At 30.0% G+C, this 22,517-nt stretch overlaps 1 protein-coding gene and 1 non-coding gene across 2 annotated transcripts; both read left to right on the top strand.

Annotated features, from left to right (window-relative positions):
- Nucleotides 1-1,210: 1,210 nt before the first annotated feature.
- Nucleotides 1,211-3,154, top strand: LOC107901289 (NHP2-like protein 1). Its single transcript, XM_016827224.2, has 5 exons — nucleotides 1,211-1,370; nucleotides 1,458-1,578; nucleotides 1,694-1,797; nucleotides 2,634-2,765; nucleotides 2,872-3,154. The coding sequence occupies exons 1-5, from the start codon at nucleotides 1,368-1,370 to the stop codon at nucleotides 2,896-2,898; spliced, it is 387 nt and encodes a 128-aa protein (XP_016682713.1). The 5' UTR covers nucleotides 1,211-1,367; the 3' UTR covers nucleotides 2,899-3,154.
- Nucleotides 3,155-7,732: 4,578 nt separating this feature from the next.
- Nucleotides 7,733-7,814, top strand: TRNAS-AGA (transfer RNA serine (anticodon AGA)). Its single transcript has one exon. It is a non-coding gene; the product is annotated as a tRNA-Ser (tRNA).
- The last annotated feature ends 14,703 nt before the right edge of the window (nucleotides 7,815-22,517 follow it).

Genomic DNA, 22,517 nt, shown 5'->3' with positions numbered 1-22,517 from the left:
CCTCTGAGTTAAACTCAACTCATGAACAATTTTACTCTTAATCGAGTCACCAACTCAATTATAAAATTATAAAAATATAATTATACATTTATTTCCCGTATAATTAATATTATACATTTATATTATTTTTAAATAAAAAAATTAAAATTTTTAAATAAAAAAGATCAAACACATGTTCAATAATATTAAAATACCAATTCATTATCGCTCTACCTATATTCCTTATTGAATAAAATTTAAAAAAACCTACAATATTTTCTTTCAGCCACATTATGTGTGATAAAATCTTGTAATATTTATAATTTTTAAATTAAAATATTGAATTTTATATTTAATACTATAATATTTTAAAATTTTTGAACACTAATCTCATTATAGGTTCTTATCATATCTACTCTTTTTTATATAATGTTTAAAATTGTCCATAACCTCTTCCCAACCCTTAAATAGGAGGATAATATACTTCAGCGCACTCAAACCCACGTCCTCCTACACTAAGAAAAATATTGATACCAATTGAGTTAAGACCCAATTGACATATTTTAACTTATTTTAATTAATTTAACTTGACTATTTGAAAAGTGTTAAATATTAAAAAAGCCTTGGGAAAATAATTTAAAAATCAATTGAGTCCCTTGTTCGAAAGGGGCAATCAATTAATTGAGTTCTTAATTAAAAATTAGCAATTAATTGAGTTGTTAATTAAAAATTAGCAATCAATTGAGCCTTATAAAAGTCAATTTAACTTGACTATTTGATGGACCATTAAGTGATTATGTAAGCTCTGACACGAAAAGTTTGACGATATTACTACTGACATGTCATCTAACATTAAAATTTTAACTTTGATTATTTTAAAAAATAACTTGACTCAATAATTATAATATTTCTTATTACTCTCAAAAACCATAATATATATTTTTTTAATTCCAAAAAAATAAAATTATATCATACGTGGGATGGAAGCTACAATGAATGCTGAATTACATTAGGCATCTCCTCCCATTTGTGCACATATAAGACAGCAAACCTTTTTTCTGGGAAACAAAGTAATAGGCAAGATGTGCTCCAAAGGCATTTATTAGCTCTTCATGGTGTTGACTGTTAACCTCTGTTGCCTTGTTGAAGAAAAAGAAAAAGCTTTTAAGGAGACATTGGAATATGTTAAGCATTTAAAATAGCGGTACCATACCCGTTGGGTTCCTAGTACAGTCAGGCCCATAGATGTTTGGACCCGACCCGAGTTGCAATATCTATTAATAACTTAGCTACTTTTTTTCTCTCATAAACCCTAGCGCCCCTTTTGTTATATCGACAAAAACCCTAGTCGCTTGCCTTTTCCTCATCTGCTTTCTCAAAGAAAAATAATGGTAATGGCTTTTTTTTTTCTGTTTATTAAGGTAAAGTGTTTTTTTTTATCTTCGTATTATATGTTACAATTGGCTGAATTTTTGCAGACTGGAGAACCAGTGAACCCCAAAGCATACCCACTAGCGGATGCTCAGTTAACAACCACGATTTTAGATCTTGTTCAACAAGCTGCCAACTACAAGCAGCTCAAAAAGGGAGCTAATGAAGGTTAGGAAATGATGCTCGTTTTCATAAATTTTTCGTTTATTGCTATTATTGTTATTATTTCCATATGGGTTTTGCTTTCATTTTTTAAAAAAAATTGGGTTTGTTTGGGATTCAGCTACTAAGACCCTGAATAGAGGTATCTCGGAGTTCATTGTGATGGCTGCTGATACCGAGCCCCTTGAGATTCTGCTCCATCTTCCTTTGCTTGCTGAAGATAAGGTAATTCCTTTATGGATATTTTGCATTTCTCATTTAGACGTTTTATTCACTTAATTCTATTGGATTTTGTTCAGTTTTCTCTATTTGAGTATTTACACTAGGCAAAGTAATTGCTAGGGTAGTTATTCTGAATATGTTGCTAGGTGGTATGGCTGCGAAACTGCTTGTTTGAATTGGATGGAATATTCTTTTTATGTTCTCCTGTACTATTTGGAACTGCGTTTGTATTCACGTTTGTCTTCTAATTGCCAAACTCTGCTATAACTCGCTAATTATGTGGCAAATTGCTTGTGCCTTTCATTTCCCTTGCATAAAGCCATATGAAAACATATAATTTTGAGCAGTTTCACAGTTTCCCCTTTTTGTTTATAACTTTTGTTTGATATTATGCATTTTGTACATGCTGTTCCTTGATACAACTCTAATGTGCTAAATAGTCATATCACTGTTGAGATGATTAGCTTTGGGAGTTTTTGTTTTTTTTTTTTTGAGAATTTGTCTTTGGGGTCATTTATAATTTTATTGCTTCAAATCAATGTTGTCCTTCCTAGCTGTGAATTTAAAACATCTAATTCTAGTGCAAAATATAAGAGGTCATTTAAATAAGATTATGCACTTTCTATTTAATACGAAGATTTTACCTCTCTTGAGCTAATGGTGAATTCCTCAATGTAAATTTCCTCATGGGGAACAATCTTAAATGCAACGCCTTGATTCCTTGCCATGGAGCAAAAATATCTAGGATCAGTTGCTAGATTTCTATTTCCAATGGTTTTTGTTGAAATATTACAAGGCGTTCATAATCACAATAATGAATTTGTATTTGAGTTCTGCAGAATGTTCCCTACGTATTTGTTCCTTCAAAGCAAGCACTTGGACGTGCATGTGGGGTTACAAGACCTGTAATTGCATGTTCTGTCACATCAAACGAAGGAAGCCAATTGAAATCCCAAATACAACAACTCAAGGTACTTTGCCTTGTAGTATCTTACCATATAAATCTAGTCAATGTTTTGCACTTGTTGTGGCTGACTTTGCTCCTGCATTTTATGTTTTTTTTTTTGTGAAATGTAGGATGCTATTGAGAAGCTCTTGATCTAGAATCTTATGAAAACACATATTCGGTGTGATGGGCCTCTCGGATTGTGGTGGTCGCCCCTTTAGAGGCTTTGACTGATGAAGTTATGCCACATGCGAACCACTCTTTTAGAATTTGACCTTAAATGTGATTGTTGTGACTTATCACATTTTCTTATGAATTTAGAGAAAGGATAATGTTGAATTGATGCATACCGGAACTTAGTATGAATGGTATGCTATTAATTAATGTAGCTTGCTTAATATGTTTTGGTTTTTCTGTTATAGTTTTCACCATTCTTAATTGCTTTTGGCTGATTGGTTGAATGCAAACAAGCTGCTCTATATGGTTAATCTGGTACAGCTCCAGAGTCTGGACTTCTTGTGTTGACTTCTCTCCGGGAGTGAAACAGTTTCGGCAAATCTTGCGTTATTAAGATATTCATTGGTTTACATTTCATTTGTTAGGAAGGAAATGAAAGATGAAGAAAAGAAGTAATTTAAAGGTCTGACATGCACTATGGAGGTTTTTGAGTTTCAAAAAAATGTGCAAACTAATTCATTATATTAAAAAAGTAAATTGGTAGTTTTTTTATTAAAATTTTGTTTATTTGTATCATTAAACGTTAATGTTGATGGAATAATTAGACAAATGTGGTATATAATGTTTACTTTATAATGATGTATGGGGTTGGAGATTTTATTTTTTATTTAATGTATAGTAATTAAATTGTTTAAATTTTTTAAATAGAGAGATAAAATGTAATTTAACTTTTAGACAACTCTTCAGTATACTTTTACTTGTGGCCTATTCATTTATTTTTACAAAATGATTTTTCGGTACATTTTTTTGAATAAGGTTTTCCTAATTGGGTTGATATTAAATTAAAAAAATTCTTAAAAATTCATAAATAATAAAAATATTAAAAAAGTAAAAATGGGTTGAATTGATTAATCTTTGCTTTTGGATCAAGGTATTAATTTAGATTGATTTGAAACCTAGAGCTTAAAGTGGTAACATAGAGCTCTTAACCACTGGTTTGATAAGAGGGTTGAGCATGAACAACAAACCAACTAAAACCTAAAAGAAAGGATAGGCTCGTTTTCAGCTGGATTCTCCTATGCTATTTGTCTTTCAACCTGACATTGTTTTGACAAGACAAGACACTAGATGTATCTCACAGTTTTTGCCATCATCTATACCCACCTTTGTATCTCAGGAGTACAATTCTTAATAATTATACTTGCTAGTATAAATTATAATTATATAATTATATAGTTTATAGTTTTAAAATATATTAATTACTATAAAAATTATTAGTATGATAAAAATAATTTCTAAATAACAAATTAAAATTAAATTATCGTATACATCATGTTAGTTTAAAAAAGTAGTAGATAATACGATTACTAATAAAAATAATAAGAAAAATATACATCATATATAATTTTATCTAATTGTTTCAATGCATATTTGTTGGGTTACTCCTTTAATATTTGACATATGCTCCTTATCATCATTTGTTGGTAATTGATCGAGTTCATCACCATCTGAATTTGAATATGCATCATTAAGATTATCAATATCTCTTTCTTTCATTTACTCTTTGAAGTATGGATAATTTCAATTTTACCTATGATTCAAGTTATAAAATATGCAACATGCTAGTACGATCGAACCTTCTATTTTTATGCTATACTAAGGTGATGCTAATATAGAAAAAAAAATTTTAGAACAACAAATTCAACTACATTACGAAGCCTTAAACTTCTCGAATTAAAGAGTCTTGTGAGATGTCTATGACACTTGTGTCTAACGCCATTCTCTCAAATGGTATCATACCCCACGATGTAGTGTAAGAAAATCTATTATATTTGCATAATTAACATTGACATTATAATATTTGGGTTCACAATCCAAATAGTCAGTAGTTCCCAAACATACCGCTATATTGTAATTACAAATAATTACACCAAAGTTTAATTATTAGATAACTTTCCAAATACTACTTTACTATATAATTAATATAAAATTTGACTTTATATTGAGATTGGATATATAATTAAATATACTTAAATTTCTTTATAACAATTACCTTTTATGATAATAATTTATTAAAATAGCCAAGTCTGTTATAATTTTTTTTATGTTTTATTTTAAGTCTCTACAATAGCTTTCCACTTGTAACAACAATCACCGTAATTATAAATATTTTCTTTACTAAAATAGCTTTTTTATAATAGTATTGAGTCTCAAATTTTAAAATAAAATGCATATTTAATATAAGTGAGAATATTAATTATATTTTATTAAATAAAAATTATCTTATAAATTAAATAAAAATAATAAATTTTAGTTAAGCTATTATTTTAACAAAAAATTTTTGCTATTATTTTAACAAATTTTTTTTTACTTTTACATAAAAAATCTATTAATAATATTTTATTAAATAAAAAATAATATTTAATAAGTGGAATTGCATCAAAAGGTTTTATTAAAGATATCAACTTAATAAATCATTTAAGTTTCGTACATTTAAGTATTCTGCTACGTGTATAAAAAAATATTCTTCTATAAATCGGAAACTCAAATTAATTAATTAAACTTTACAATTCATAAATTGGTTAATTGAATTTAACTAAAATATAATAATTATCTCTTTATAATAACTAAAGAGAATTAGTGTAACTTAAAATATTAAGTTTTAATCCTTACAATATGCTCAAAATATATATCTATATATAAAAGGAAGGTCCAACCTTCTTTGATTGACACGTGTATCAACCTCTCTTATTCTTTTTTCATTATATAGAAAAATTGTCAAATTTCAATTTTAGTCCCTATGATATAATCAAATTTAAGATTAAATCTTTATACTTCAACTTTTTGACATAACTTGGCACTCTTTTTTACAATGTTCATTGATTAGCCCAAATACTTTATTTTGATAAAAAAGTTGATGTAAGAGTTGTTAACGCTATTAAAATTATTTGTTAAATTCAAGTCAATTGCACTGTTTTTTTTGTTACATGGCTACTAAGTAAGTATTTTTTTTTAATTTCAAAATATCACACTAATGAATTTAACAAAAGAAATTAATGGTGTTGTGTTAAAAATTAGATTTGAATTTTTAAATTCGAAAAATAAAGGAATTGAATATCTAAAGTTAAAAGTAAAAAGACTAAATTTTAGACATACAAAAAGTATGGAGACTTGAAGTATATTTTAAGATTCAAATATTTACACTATAAATTGATCCAAAAGTAATTAATCATTTAACTATTCAAATGGTCATCCAACTATACTTGTGTTCCTATTTTGATTATTCAACTTTAAAAATTTTCAATTTAGGCACTAACGTTTAAAAGTATTTTTGTTCCAGCCACCCGCCGTTAAATTGATAGCATAAAACCTTTTTCTAATTGGTGTCATAACACATTTAGTCCTCAATACTTACTTATTCTATCCATTTGATCATAATTCTAATTAATTCAATAAATTTAACCCATCATATTTACAAATTCTATCAAATTGATCCTCAAACTTTCTAATCAAAGCTTTCAGCTTGTAAAATAGAGTCATCCCACATCTATAAATTTAAAAAACCCAAAAAAGAAAAAAAAAAGCTTCTCTCAACTAACGAGCTGTTTTCCGAGCCAATTCTAGATACCAATGAGTTTATATTGAAACTTCATTTCATTTTTTCATTAGTTTTTTTTTCTAAATATAATATTTTATAACTGTGAGATTGATAAAATTTTGGATAAAGAAAATAGAAAAACCTTAAACAAAGTACTTCAGATTTACTCTTGTTGTTAACAATATGATATTTTCTTCAAGGTAAGTAGAAATAGTTCTTGAAGTGGGTCTTTGAAATTGGAAATTAAATCCAAAATAAAAAAATTATGGCTTTAAAAAATTCAATTGTTCAATCAATAATTATTTAAGAAAAAATTAAGAACATTTAATTTTTCATAATGAAAAAACTGTGAAAGAATTAATTGAATTTCCTTTTGTTACATTGATAAAGGTTTTTTAGAAAAAAATTATAAATATATTAAGAGATTATTATGTATTCTCTTTATTTTTAATTTTTAAATTCACAATAAGCAATACGTATTGCTAATAATATGATTTACTGGCAAATCATTTACCAAATTAATTAAAAACTAAAATTATGCTAATCAAAGTGAAAATTTATTTTTTACAAATATTAATTTATTTATATAATTTTATTATATACTATATTTTTAAAATTTACTTTTTTATTATTTTTAATGGTGTTTGTTAATTTCTAACACCAACTTCTTAAAAATATAAACAAAAAGGTTTATGTACTAAATTGGATAATTTCAACCATAAATCAAACAGTTAATAGATGTGGAATGCCTTGTTAAGTAGCTTGAAAGTTTGAGGATCAAATTGATAGAATTTGTAAATGTGAAGGGTTAAATTTATTGAATTATTAGAATTAGAATCAAAATGATAGAATATGTAAGTATTGAGGACTAAGTGTGTTATTATATTAGTTAGAAAAAGACTTTCCGTTATCAATTTAACTGAAGGTGACCAAAATAGGAACAAATTCAAACATTAGTGCCTAAATTGAAGAATTTTAAAGTTAGATAACTAAAACATGAACACAAGTATAATTGGATGATCATTTGTGGAATTTACCCTTGTAATTATTGGAAGGAAAAAGGTTTTGGCTGAATAGAATTTTATGAAGTGAGGGACCAATTGAGTGTGAAAAAGTTGGAGTGGGCCATCACTATACAAGCATGCATGGCATGATGAACATGCTTCTTGTTTTTTTGTTTTAAAGAATTAATTGGCTTCTTATAAAAATCTTGTCAAGTGGGCGTGCCGGAGTGGTTATCGGGCATGACTAGAAATCATGTGGGCTCTGCCCGCGCAGGTTCGAATCCTGCCGCTCATGCTTTTTTTGAATTTTCATCTCTACTTTCTAAAGCAACGCACGGTTTGTCTTGGGATAAATGGTGGATGAGTATCGAATTTTTTTTAACATAATAATTTTATAAAAAGAAAATCAAGTCATAATTTTTTGAGACAAATCTTAAAATTATATACGAATAATTTAATATATGAACTTTGATTTGGTGCAATTATATGCATTCAATTGTGGTTAAAAATATATATATAACTTTCATTTTGATTCAATTATATTAGATTATTTTTATATTGGATAAATATAATTATTTGTATATGCAATATATAAATATAAAATGATGTTATATAAACAATTATGTTAATTTATGAAAATTGAATCAAATCAAATCAAAATTTTATATATAAAATTACAGATTAGACCAAAATTAGTGTATTTATTTATTTATCTTTTCTTTTTAAATTAAAATCAAAGCTTATATTATAATTTAGGGTAAGTGGATGTTAGTAGTGTTAACACAGAGTTCTAACCATTTACTCTTTTGGTTGTTGACATTTTTAAATCACTTTTACCATATTGAATATATACAATATTATTCCATATAATTAACACAAAAAAATATTATTCAAAATAATAATTAATATAGTGATTATAAAAAAAAAACTACTCATTATTAAAATATTTGTCCAACTAAAAAAATTGATATATTGTAGGTTAAACTCTTCACTATAAGATTTTTAATTTTCACCTTTTCTTAATCATCAATAAATTGATCATAATAATTCATAATTAATAAATAATTAATATAATTATAATCTATTAAATTAGATTATAGAAATGTAGTGCATTACTTATAAAATTTATATATAAAATATAAAATTATTTATTATGTAAATAATTAAAAATTGTCATTTAAAACTAAAGTACTATAAATTTTTTCCTTTTCTTTTTTTACTTAATGAAAACATAATAACTTAAATATAATATTAAATTTAATATTGTCTTGATTTATATCAAGCTAAGGTTAAAGTTCTTATCAAACACCTAATATTAATATTATTTATTATATATAATTTGGTTTAACAAAAGCATTTTAATAATTTCAGAATTCATATTTATAAGTATGATAAAAAATTTTATCAAGTAAATTTATTTAATCAAAGCTTTTATGATAAATTTTATAAATAATAAAATATTTAAAATGATAAATTATATATATAATAAAGCAGAGTGTTGGCTCAAAATAAGCAACAAAAAATTTAAAATTACTTGAGCATGTGACATTTGTCACTTATAATATGCTGAGAAATCGACAATAAAATTGACTACATGTGCATGCTCTATTTTTCATCCAATAAGGACATCTTTCCAACTATATATTTCATCTTAGTTTGAATAAGGAAAATTTATTTTAGAGTGTGTTTGTGTAGCATCTCGATCGCTTAACCAACCGACTGGCTATATCGGAATTGCTACAGCACAAATTTTTAAATGAGACATTAACAAGCGTATTAAGAGTGATTAACAATAATAACTTTGCTAAATTATAACAATCAACCCCCGTTGGAATAATAATAATGTTATTCAAATTCAATTATAGAAATTTTGTATCCTGGGGCTTAGCCTGTAGGTTGCCTCCACTATATACATGTTATAGTTAAGAAGAAAAAGCTCACACAGGCTCGACAGATCTTGGCTTAGTCCTTCTCCAACGTCTCGCATAGTCCTTTTTACTTGAAAACATAATAAGAAGCTAGATAAGTTCAAATGAATTTAGTGAGTTATTAATATAACGTATTTGGACATGATGTTATCATAAGATATGACTTCAATGGCCTGGTCTCATGTTGACATCACTTGCATAAGGGCAAATCGAACGTCTTAATGGTGCACTCTTAACATCCTTTGCATTAGAACAACTTGCAAACGGACACATTTTATACATTGGCACGATTATCTATTTTTATCGTTTGTGCGTTAGTTTATCTTGTAGGATGGTTTCGCTTACGCATTTACATTGGTCTCATACAAACAACTTGTTATCAATTTTGGTTGTCGATCATGTGCTGGGTATCTTGGAAGATAATATTGTTGCGGACTAACATTCAGTAGTTGGTCCCTGAAGGTTCATGCATGAAATTTCACACTTAGAGGACCCTTAAGTGCGGACTCACACACGACGACTTAAACATGCGAGTTCAAACTTGGCGGGTTCATATATATGAATTCATTCTTGGTGGACTTAGATTTTCAAAATCATGCTTTGGCGAACTTAAACTTGTGGATTCGTACTCGTCGGTTAGTCCTTATGGGCTCCTACTTAAAGAATAGTCCTTTTAGACTCTTTCATGTGGGTTCATGGATGCAGAATCACATATGCAGAACTATAGATACGAAATCATATATGCAAAATTATAAATACGAAATTATATATATTGATTTATAAGTACTGATTCATATATGCGGACTCCTAGATACAGATTCATATATATGGATTTATAAGTACGGAATCATATATGTGGATTCATAAATACAGATACATAAGTACATATTCTTATATATGGATTCATAGATACAGATTCATGCCTGCGGACTCATTCACGCAGATTCCTTGAATAGATAGTCCTGTGGACTTTCATATTGTGGAGTTCTGTGTATAACCTTTGCATGGAAACCTAGAGACAAGTTAGCGGATTGTCTTAATTTGAAGTATGAGGACAAGTTCAATAGACCGTAATAACTTGAAACATGATGACAAGTCCAACGGATCGTCATAACTTGAGTATGCCCATGGCTATGGGACTTGTTGTTGGATATGGTGCCCTAAGTGTAGTATTTTCGTCAAATACACACTTTTAATTTTTTCGAATTGATTGGTTAATAAAACAAATTCATTGATTACATTAATATACTTTGTATAATTTTCCTTACATGGTTTTTGCACACAAAACAAAATGGAAGCAAATGTTGCTCATTGGTTGTTTACTGTTTAACTATTACTAAATGGTATTATGTGGTTGGATCGTAGTACGAAAAGACAACTTGTATTAGTAGACGAACCTAAACATGTCTTTAGTTTAATTTAAAATGAGTAAACCGATTAAAAGGCTAATATGTTTTTTATTAAGTCCAGTTGGGGAGATGCCTTGTCTTGGGCATCAAAGCGGATGATTCCCAATAGATAGAGATATAGATGTGACTAAATGGACTAACAGTACATCAGACAAGACCCAAGTAGAATAGATCCTAAATCCATTTATAGATTTATTCAATTTTGACGTTCATAGTGTGACATGCCTAAATCCTGAGTGGATGGTGGACTATGTATGAGTGACTCGTACATTTTGATGTAAGTAAAAACCTGAGTTCAAATAAATAAGGAACCAATGTTACACCCCAAAATAGGACTTAGGAGTTTCAGGGATATTTTAGGGATTATAGCTTTAGTGTGTTTGAGAATTTTGTTAGCACGATATTCAAAAATGTTTTCGTTTATGGTATTTAGAAAATCTAATAAAATTTTGAAAATAATGTTAAAAAGCTTTTCAATTTTGAAATAGGGACTGATTTGTAAAATGGGTAAAATTCTGTGTGTTTATGAAGCAGTTAAACCAAAGCTTTAAAATCAACTTAATATATTCCCTTACCTATAAGTTTCATGTTATTTTTCTTCCTATTCAATTGTCTTGCCGTCCATTGCTCTCCCAAGTCTCCCCCATTCAATTTTCCTTTACAAACTTGATTCCTTTTGATTTCTATCATCACCCAAGCCATAAACCTTCATAGAATTTCAAGAAAAACACCAAAAACACCATAGATTTCTTTATTGTTAAATTTTTAGGTTTTTCGAGCTTTTGATTAAATGCTCAGGTTTTCATCATCTAAGATAACGGTTCAACTCCTAAATAGTTTTAAATGTTATTTAGTCTTTAAAACTAAATTTTTAGCCATTAAATCACATGTTTTGAATAAAAGCCAAAAATTGGCTCGTTATTGGTGGATTTCAGAATTTTGGGTAAAAATGTGGTTTCAAAATTTTTTTCAATTAGTTTTGATGAGATTAAAAGGTTTCTAAACTTGGTTTGAATTTTTGTTAAGTATTTCTTGGATTTTAAATTAATTTCGTGAAAATTTCCATGAACATGTCGAAAGTTTTAATACCTTGAATTAAGTAGTTTTGTGTAGTTTAAAGGTTAAAAATTTATCGTAGGTGAATAATTAGATGAACATAATCAATTTTAGACAAAAAAGATTAAATATAGACCGAGATATTTGGAATTTAAGTTTGTTATGTTGAAGGTTTCGGTTACTTGAGAACTTAGCGTATGCTTATGTTTTTGATTGCTTGAGTTGAATCCTTAGCTAATTTTTGAATATGTTGTGTGATTTATTGTGTCAAAGCTTTGGATTCATTAATACCATCTACAAGTTAAGGAAATGTTAGTTTGGGCTTTTGACATTTCAGCGAAAGCATATTTGGTAAGTGTTTATAATAGTTGTTTGTGGACACAATTCAATACGTTATTTGAGAATTTAGTTGTAGCCTAAACCCCTACTCTAAATTTTGAGTGTAAGCTTTCTCATACTCATGCTTAACTAGAGAAATATGTGTTTGTGTTATGATGAAAATGTGGATTGAGATGAGATGCTATTACATGAGTTATGTATTTATGATTACTGTTGTGAAAGTGTATATGTAGGCATGTCTTACATGCTAAGTGACAGTAATAATATTGTGCTAATGGTGTAAATATGCAATGATAGTGAGTGGATAATCGGTAAGTAATATGTGTGTTTAATAATTGATATTTTGGCCTTGTGAACTTTGTGACTGTTGGATATAGTTGGTATGCCATAGGATTATGAGAACTCACCTATATGTGGTATGTGATTTGGGCGTTGAGGCCTTGAGACATGTTGGAGAGATAAGGGAATGTGAGCTAAGCTCCATTCAATGGGACATGTTTGGTGTGATGGAGAGTGTTAGTTATATGCTTCACTTTTTTAGGATATGTTAGACTCTATGAGTCTTTTGGCGTGTTAGAGATCCGTGTATGTGATGAGTGGTGATAGAGCCCATTGTTACGTTTCGTAGCTCAAGTACCAAATTATCTAGAAATATGTTTATAAGTATTGTGATATATGCTTAAATGTTATGTGATATATGTGTAATGTGATATATGCTTAAAAATGAATGTGATTACCATGTAAATGAACTAATAAATAATGCACGAGTGAAGTGTAATATGACAATAGGGTTGGAACTGTTTAGGTTGTGCTATATGGTTGTTTCGTTAATGCTTGACGAATTGTTTGCATGGTAGTTATTCTAGGTATTCACTAAGCTTGTTAAGCTCACCCATTCTTTTTAATCCATTGCAGATTAGAAGCATTCCGGTGTGGTTCCAAGGGGTGATCCAAGCAAGTCTTTTACATTAATTTGTAGGTGTTTATTATCCGTTTATGATTTGGGAAATAAAGGCAATGTGGTAGAACTATTGCATAAATGTTGCCATGACGTTTTGGTTATTTTCATAGCTTATTAATTCTTAGGATTTATGGATATTATTCTTGTTATATCCCTTGGTTTCTCGGACATGTTTTCGATGATTGAACTGTTGTTGTGGTCATTCTGATATTTATTTGACGAGGTATTTGTTACATGTTGAATTGTGTATGATTGGGATGGATTATTAACCTTATTATGCTATATTTTTGGTGCCTAGAGCAGATGTATCGATATTCGAGTTTTAAAAATGATACCTTTGTGATATTTCGTTGTGTAGAAAGTCAGTACTGTAATTTGGTATCAATACCTTATCATGATTATCGATACTCGGAGTAGAATAATCGATACTTTAATAAATGTACTAATATTTTTTGGGATTTGATTTTTAGACGAGAAACATAATGCTGTTTTGGTACCAATTTTTCAATTGATATCGATACCTTTTAAAGGAACTATCGACACTATTGTTTCAATATCAATACCTACGTGATTGTGTTGGGAAATTCTGCTATGTGGTCCTTATGCATGTCTAACTATATTTATATGATTAATTAAAGTGTGAATAGTAAGTTTTACTAATAATTAGGAGTATATTTGACTTAAAAACTCATGTAAATGGTAGAATGGAAGATGTTTCTTTAATAATGAGCTTATTCGTACTGTGTGTGATGTGATACGGTGGTGTGGTGTCTTGATATTTGGGCTCGATGACCGGATCAGGTACAGGGTGTTACAGTACGAATTCAGTAGTATGTAGCATCACTCACAACAGTAGAATTCATAGCCCAAAACATGGGTAAATGATATCCTTTAATTGGCATTACATGGTTGATGAAAAGGAAACGTGGCCACGGGTCGTCTGTCTGTGATGGATGACTTGATAGCTATTTAATATTGATTGACTTTTCATGAAGGAAGATGAAATGGTTATCATGAGATAAAATATGATCATATTAAGAGAACGTGTATTATCCCAAAAGAGATCAACGATATCCTATGAGGGTAACACATTTATGACGAGGTTATTGGACGAGCACTAAGTAGTTTCTTTCGTAATGGTATGTCATTGAGAAGAACTTAATTATAAATCATTTGAGCCTCAACTATATATGTCAATTGGTCCCTATGTTAGCTCGTTGAAACCAGAATTGAATTAAGTGTTTGAATAGAAATGAACATAATGAATATAAAAAGAGAAATGAGAAACTTTTAGGAATGATTATGGTTTTCTTCAAAATGGAAAAATGAAATCATTTGGAAATGAATGTCGGTTTCCAAAAATAGAAATGAAAATTAAAATTTGCAATTTTATATAAGGTTATTTAAAAAATAATAGAAGAACGAGTTTATATTTTTGGATTGTTTTGAAGCCTAAAAATGAAAATAAACTATTCGGATTGAATGAATTTTCTCGAAATTTTACCGGGGGTAAGATCGTTAAAATTTTACCTAGGGTCAAATCATCAAAATTTTACTGGAGTAAAATTGGGATGAAAAAATTATTTAATATGTAAATATTAAAGTTTATTTTGGGAAACAGTAAAGCTGAATCGAGTTAGATTGCATTACAGAGTATTAGGTCAAAAAGTAGGATATTGTAGAAATACAATACAAGGGGCAACAACCCTTGTAGAAATACAAGGGTGAGTCGTTTACGCCTCTCCTACTCTAAGTAGGATATTGTTTTCCTATTTAAAATAAATTTCTACAACTCTACAAGGGTTCTACATTCTCTTCCTATAATTAGATGACACCTGTAGAGTTATAAACAAAACTTTTGAGAGATTGTTATTTTTCCAAAAAATAGAGAGAATTACCAGTTTCTATTAAAGAAGAGAAAATTTTCATTTTCACCCTAAAAGAAATTTTTTTCTAGTTTTGTATTTTGATTCAATTGGTTCTAGTTCACACTCGAAGTAGTTCGTGGTACTAGAATAATAGAGAAGATCGTTTGGTTAAAAACCAGAAAACATCAATGATCCACTTATCCAAAAACACAAGTACAAATTTGGTTAATGTTATTGCTAAAAATACCATAAACCGGGTCGATTTTCAAAATTTTAATTTTTCGCTGTGCAAGAAAACTGTTTTCAAACCGATTTTTATCCAACACTTTCATACATACATGAGACCTAGAGCCTTAGACTCTGCAGAGTCTCATGCTTAAGAAGAACCCTCGTAGAGTTATCATATACTTGTTCACATATATCTCAGTACAGTCCAATCGAACCTCCGCAAAGCCAGATAACAAGTGGCACAAAGTGCACAACATGAAATCTCTTTATTCTTTCATCCATCATTACATCCCTATATAGTCCGCATATCAATTATTTTCATCAAAAGAACACATATCAATCATTCAAAAATATATTGTAATCAATAGTAATTTACCCAGAAACCATTTATAAATACATCAAACTTATGCTTACAACATGGCATGCATTTGCACACCAATTTAGCATGCATCAACATTATAGCAAAAAACTCCTTAAACCACAGATATGCAAGGTAACTGGCGGATAATTTAGATATCATCGTACACCAAAACTTGAGCTCACAATAACATGCACCTTATCTCATAACATACTTCCGTAATTTTGGTAACTTTACCACGACAAGGTATCACTTCCTCATAAGCATAACACATAATCAGAACAACACAGTACAAAGGTATATAAGACAAATACTGAAGATTTGAGTTTAGGAACTCACCGACATAATACCTCAAGGATGCATCACTTGCTAATTTGCCTTTACCATTGCAATCTGGTACGTTTCCGTCTTCGCAGGCTAAATAGTAACAACCATATACAACCGACCGTGAGATGTTTATGAGCATGATAATCGATCTCTAACAACATGCAAAGTAAATTCTCTACTTAACATGCTTCTTTTCCTTACAAGCAATATTTAATCAGATATTCATAGTTTTTTTCTTTCATACAAAATCAAAAAGATAAAGAAGAGTATAGGAACGTTACCAATTCATAAATTTTGTATTTGATTTAGCTAAATTGTTATTTTTCACCCTTATGTAGCTTGATTCCTTCATTCCCCTATCTCTGGTCCCAAAATATCTAGAGAGAAAATGATAGTTGAGAAGAAGTTGGAAAAAGAAAAAATATATGTTCACCGAAAAAATATATGTTCACCGTTTTCCTTCTCCCCTTATATAGACACTCTTATATTGATCGTTCAACACTTTCCATGCAAGCACTAACCCGATTTAAAATAAAATATTAGAAATGAGCCATTATTCCCTAACAGGTCTCTTAGAAAATTTGACAATCCTCATTAATGAGCAATTCAACCTCCAAGTTTTACAATTTGGTAAAATTGAAACATATAAAATAACTCAGGGTCTCCAGTCCAATATGGCCAAGTCTTGATTAAAAATTAATCTGTGATAGTTTTGATGAAAAATTTTAAAATTTTTGAGATTTTTAAAATGCTAGTATTTTAGAATTCATCAATTCAAAATGTTGGGATTTGTAATTGCTTTGTTTGGATAAAAATTTAATTTAAAAAAATTAGGTTATTGAAAAATTACAAAATTACAAATAATTATAAAATAGGAATAATTATATTAAAAAGAAGTAAGTAATATAAAAAATATATACATATGCATATTATTATATTGGTAACAATTTATAAATAGTTTTAATAAAATAAAATTTAAAAGTATATATTATAATTAAATAAAAATGATTTTTGAAATTTAAGTATATTATAATTAAATAAAAATGATTTTTCAAATTTAAGTTTTTTATCTTATAGTGAGACCATGTCTATTAAATAAAAAAAATATGAGAAATTTTGAAAAACCACCTATTTAGGTGGAATTTGAAAAAGAAAATTGAGCTATTAAATTCTCTTTTTAAATTATTCATAAATTTTGAAATTCTTCAATTTATTTATTCAAACAAGTAAACTCACTTTTAAAATTTTAAAAAGCTTGATACAAATAAAATCTCTTTTACAAATTCCTCACTCCAACCTTAATTTAAAATTCATGAAACTTTTCCCTATTAAAACATTGTTAAGATTAAGTGACCCGAATCCTTATTTAAATAAAATACTGTGGTAAAATAAAATAAAAGTAAAATCCCTATAGAATTATACTTCTTTTATTTTATTTTAGAATAAGGTTTTTTAAACATTATTAAACTCCATCTATTTGATATTGATTAGAATAAGGTGTTTCAGTTATATTAGAATATGGTTTTACAAGCCTATAAATAGACATAGTCTACTCCTCTTGTAATTAATTCAAATTCAACGTAGTGAATTTTCTTCTCATCTGCCTGTGGTTTTTTCCCGAAAGGGTTTCCACGTAAAATCTGTGTGTTTTTTTATTTTTATTTTTATTTCTATTTTCTTTGCGATATATTGTCATTACCGATATTCTATTTTTACAAATTGGTATCCAAGCTTCCGAATTGTTCATCTCAATTACGGTAATGACGTTTTTGAAGTATGAAATTCCACTGTTGGATCGCAACACTAGACTCGCGTTGTGACAGATGAAGATGCAGGCAGTTCTTGCACAGATGGACTTAGAGGAAGCCCTCCTATGGGTAGATAAGATGTCTTCAACATTGACGGAGGAAGAGAAGAAGCGTAAGGATCGAAAGGCGTTAACACAGTTACATCTGCATTTGTCTAGCAAAATTTTGCAGGATGTGATGAATGAGAAGACCACCGCTGGATTATGGAAGAGGTTGGAACAAATATGTATGTCGAAAACTCTAACTAGTAAGTTGCATATGAAGCAGCGTCTTTATGCTCATCGTTTGGAGGAAGGTGTGTCTTTGCACGAACACTTGACAGCGTTTAAAGATATTCTCTCAAATTTGGAGGCTATGGAGGTTTAGTATGATAAAGAAGATCTAGGGTTGATTCTACTTTTTTCGTTGCTCTCGTCTTATTCAACCTTAAGAGATACAATTTTATATAGCCGAGAGTCTCTGACAGTTGATGAGGTTTATGATTCTTTAACTTCGTATGATAAGATGAAATATCTTGTGGTTAAAATTGACTCTCAAGGAGAAGGTCTCATTGTTTGTGGGAGACAAGATCGGAATGCTAATGATGATCGTGGAAGGACACTGGAATGAAATCCTCGCGATAAATCTAAGGGTAGATCGAAGTCTTCAAACAAAGGTAAAACTTGTAACTTCTGCAAGAAGAAAGGACACATTAAATCTGAGTACTATAAGCTATAGAACAAGATCAAAAGGGAGGCTGCGAATCAAAATGGAAAAAAAACCAGAAAATTCTGGTAAGAAGACTATAGCGATGGTGAACTTCTAGTCACTTCTGTCAACAATTTTAAAGTGAGCGAGGAGTGGATCCTTAATTCGGGTTGCACCTTCCACATAAGTCCCAATCGGGATCGGTTTACAACTTACGAAATAGTGTCTGAAGGTGTTGTTTTGATGGGAAATAATGTTTCATGTAGAATTACAGATGTTGGAACAATTAAAGTTAAGATGTTTGATGGAGTTGTCAGAACACTTAGTGACGTACGACATGTTCCTGAATTGAAGAGAAATTTACTTTTGTTGAGTACTTTTAATTCAAAAGGAAACAAATACACAGTTGAAAGTGAGGTTTTGCATATTTCCAAAGGTTCCCTCGCTGTGATGAAAGGGCAGAGAAAGACTGCCAAGTTATATGTTTCGCAGGGTTCTACTGTTACTGGTGATGTAGCTGTCGCATCCTTTTCCTTGTCAAATGATGATATTACTAAACATTGGCATATGCGTCTAGAGCATATGAGTGAGAATGACATGGTAGAATTGAGTAAAAGAGGACTTCTTGACGGGCAAGGAATTTGCAAACTGAAGTTCTGCGAGCACTGCATTTTCGGGAAGCAAAAGAGAGTTTGATTCACTAGAGGAATCCATAACACGAAAAGAACGTTGGAGTATATTTATTTTGATCTGTAGGGGCCATCCAGAGTGCCTTCGAGAGGTGGAGCTAATTATATGCTAGCTTTTATTGATTATTTTTCCAGAAAAGTGTGGGCGTTCTTCTTACAGCAGAAAAATGATGTGTTTTACGCATTTAAGTCTTGGAAAACCATGATTGAAAAATAGACGAGAAAGCAAATAAAATACCTCCGCACAGACAATGACTTAGAGTTTTGTTCTGATGAGTTTAATAAACTGCGCAAGTCAGAAGGGATTGTGAGAGACTTGACAGTTCGTCATACTCCACAGCAAAACGGCGTTGCAGAACGAAAGAACAGAACGATCATGGAGAAGGTTCAATGTATGTTTTCAAATGCCAACTTACAAAAGTCTTTTTGGGCCGAAGCAGCCTCTACTGTATGTTTTTTGATCAATCGATCTCCATCCCCTGCCATTGAGAAAAAGACTCTACAAGAGGTACGGTCTGGTAATCCTGTTGACTATTCTGATTTAAAGATCTTTGGTTGTCCTACGTATGCTCATGTTGACAATGGAAAATTGGAACTGAGATCCATTAAATGTGTTTTTCTTGGTTATAAAGCTGGTGTAAAAGGGTATAAGTTATGGTGTCCTTAAAATAGAAAAGTTGTGATTAGTAGAGATGTTATTTTTGATGAAACTGCTATACTACCTAAATTATCTCTTAAAGACTCTTCTAATAAAGAAAATCAAAAGTAGGTGGAGCATTAGATTAATACAAAATCTACAATAGAGTCGACTACTGAAGCTAGTACAAAAATTCAATATAGAGTTACTTTTTCACCACACTACTCTATCGCCAAAAATAAAACTAGAAGAGAAATTAAACCTCCAAAGAAGTAAGCTGAGGCTGATCTAGTTGCTTATGCTTTAAATGTGGCTGAAGATATAGATGCAAATCCAAGAGCCATCTAATTATTCTGAGGCAGTTAGTTATGAAGACTCAGAAAAGTGGATGTTTGCTATGCAAGAGGAGATGGAATCACTACACAAATAAAATATGAGATCTTGTGAAACTTCCTAAAGGTAAAAAGGTTGTTCGTTGTAAATAGGTGTTTAAGAAGAAAGAGGGGACTCCAATAGTTGAAGAACCCAGATATAAAGTAAGGCTTGTTGCAAAGGGTTACAGTCAAATTTCAAGAGTGGACTTCACATATGTGTTCTCTCCAGTTGTGAAGCATAGTTCGATTCGAGCGTTGCTTGGTATTGTGGCCATGCATGATTTGGAGCTTGAGCAGTTAGGTGTAAAAACTGCATTTTTGCATGGAGAACTTGAGGAGGATATTTACATGCAACAACTAGAGGGTTTTATAGTCTTAGAAAAAGAGGACTATGTTTGCTTGCTGAAAAGTCCCTTTACGGTTTGAAACAGTCACCAAGACAGTGGTATAAGAAGTTTGATTCCTTTATGACTTCTCATGGTTTTAAAAGAAGTAGCTTTGATAGTTGTGTTTACTTTAAGAAAAACAGTGATGGTTCTTTTGTGTATCTACTGCTTTATGTTGATGGCATGTTGATAGCAGCGAAAGATGAAGAAGAGATAAGAAAGGTCAAAACCCAACTAAGTGAAGAATTTGAGATGAAATATTTGGGACCAGCAAAGAAGATACTTGGTATGGAGATTCTCAGAGATAGAAAAGCAAGTAAATTGTACCTAAGTCAGAAGGGGTACATTGAGAAAGTTATTTGCAGATTCGGTATGCAGAATGCTAAGCCTGTTAGTACTCCTTTAGCAGCCTATTTCAAACTTTCATTAGCTTTGTCTCCATAATCAGATGATGAGATTAAGTACATGTCACATGTTCCATACTCTAGTGCAGTGGGATCTCTCATGTATGCCATGGTTTGTTCACGTCTAGATTTATCATATGCAGTTAGTGCAGTGAGCAGATACATGGCGAATCCCAGTGAATAACATTGGAAAGTAGTTTAGTGGGTTTTAAGATACTTATGAGGTACTACCAATGTTTGCTTACAGTTTGGAAGAACTAGAGATGGAGTCATTGGGTATGTTGATGCTGATTTTGCTGAAGACCTCGATAGAAGAAGATCTCTCACAGGTTATGTCTTTACAATCGGAGGTTGTGCAATCAGTTGGAAAGCCACTTTGGAAACTACAATCGTTTTGTCTACCACTGAAGCTGAGTACATGGCGATTACTGAAGCTTGTAAAGAAGCTATTTGATTGAAGGGACTCTTTAGTGAACTCAATAAAAACCTTCAAATCAATACAATATTTTGTGACAATCAGAGTGCCATCTTTTTTACAAAAGATCAAATGTTTCATGAGAGAACAAAACACATTGATGTTCGATATCATTTTGTTCGTGATATTATTGCTTGTGGTGATATTGTTGTGAGTAAAACTAGTACTAATGAAAATCCTTCAGATATGATGACTAAGTCACTTCCTATAACCAAGTTTGAGCATTGCTTAGACTTGATTGGTGTTCATTGTTGAAGATAAACCCTTAAGGGGTTTTATGAAAGAGATGGAGAACTTGTTCGTTGAGAGTTCGCGATGAAGAACTTGTTCATTAATAATTCGTGTCAAGGTGGAGATTGTTAGAATTAAGTGACCCAAATCCTTATTTAAATAAAATACTATGGTAAAATAAAATAAAAATAAAATCCTTATAGAAATATACTTCTTTTATTTTATTTTAGAATAAGGTTTTTTCAACCTTATTAAACTCCATCTATTTGATATTGATTAGAATAATGTGTTTCACTTCTATTAGAATATGGTTTTACAAGCCTATAAATAGACATATTGTACTCCTCTTGTAATTAATTCGAATTCGACACAGTGAATTTTCTTCTCCTCCGCCTGTGATTTTTTCTCGAAAGGGTTTTCAAGTAAAATCTGTGTGTTCTTTATTTTTATTTTTATTTCTATTTCTATTTTTATTGCGATATATTGTCATTACCGGTATTCTATTTCTACAAGCATAATTTTTCCAAAAACTAATTATTTTTAACATTATTTTCAAACTGTTGCAACATTAATTTTTATCTAGAAAAGATTCATGATTATTATTGCCGAAACCACTTTTTTTGAAAAATAAAAAATTTAGTTATCGACTTATTAAAAACAAAAATTTAGGAGTCGCCACCGATCTTTTATTGAGGTGGGATCGGATCACCTTGAAAATAATTTTAGGTCTGCGAATTTTGAGAAAACAGGTTCGGGAGTCGGTTACACACGAGGAAGGGTTAGCACCCTCGTGGCGTCCAAAATTGGTACCGACTTGATTGTTAATGTCTTAG

This window comes from Gossypium hirsutum, chromosome D06 (assembly GCF_007990345.1).
Source record: "Gossypium hirsutum isolate 1008001.06 chromosome D06, Gossypium_hirsutum_v2.1, whole genome shotgun sequence".
Classification (NCBI taxonomy): domain Eukaryota; kingdom Viridiplantae; phylum Streptophyta; class Magnoliopsida; order Malvales; family Malvaceae; genus Gossypium; species Gossypium hirsutum.
This window is presented reverse-complemented; position numbering and strand designations above follow the sequence as displayed.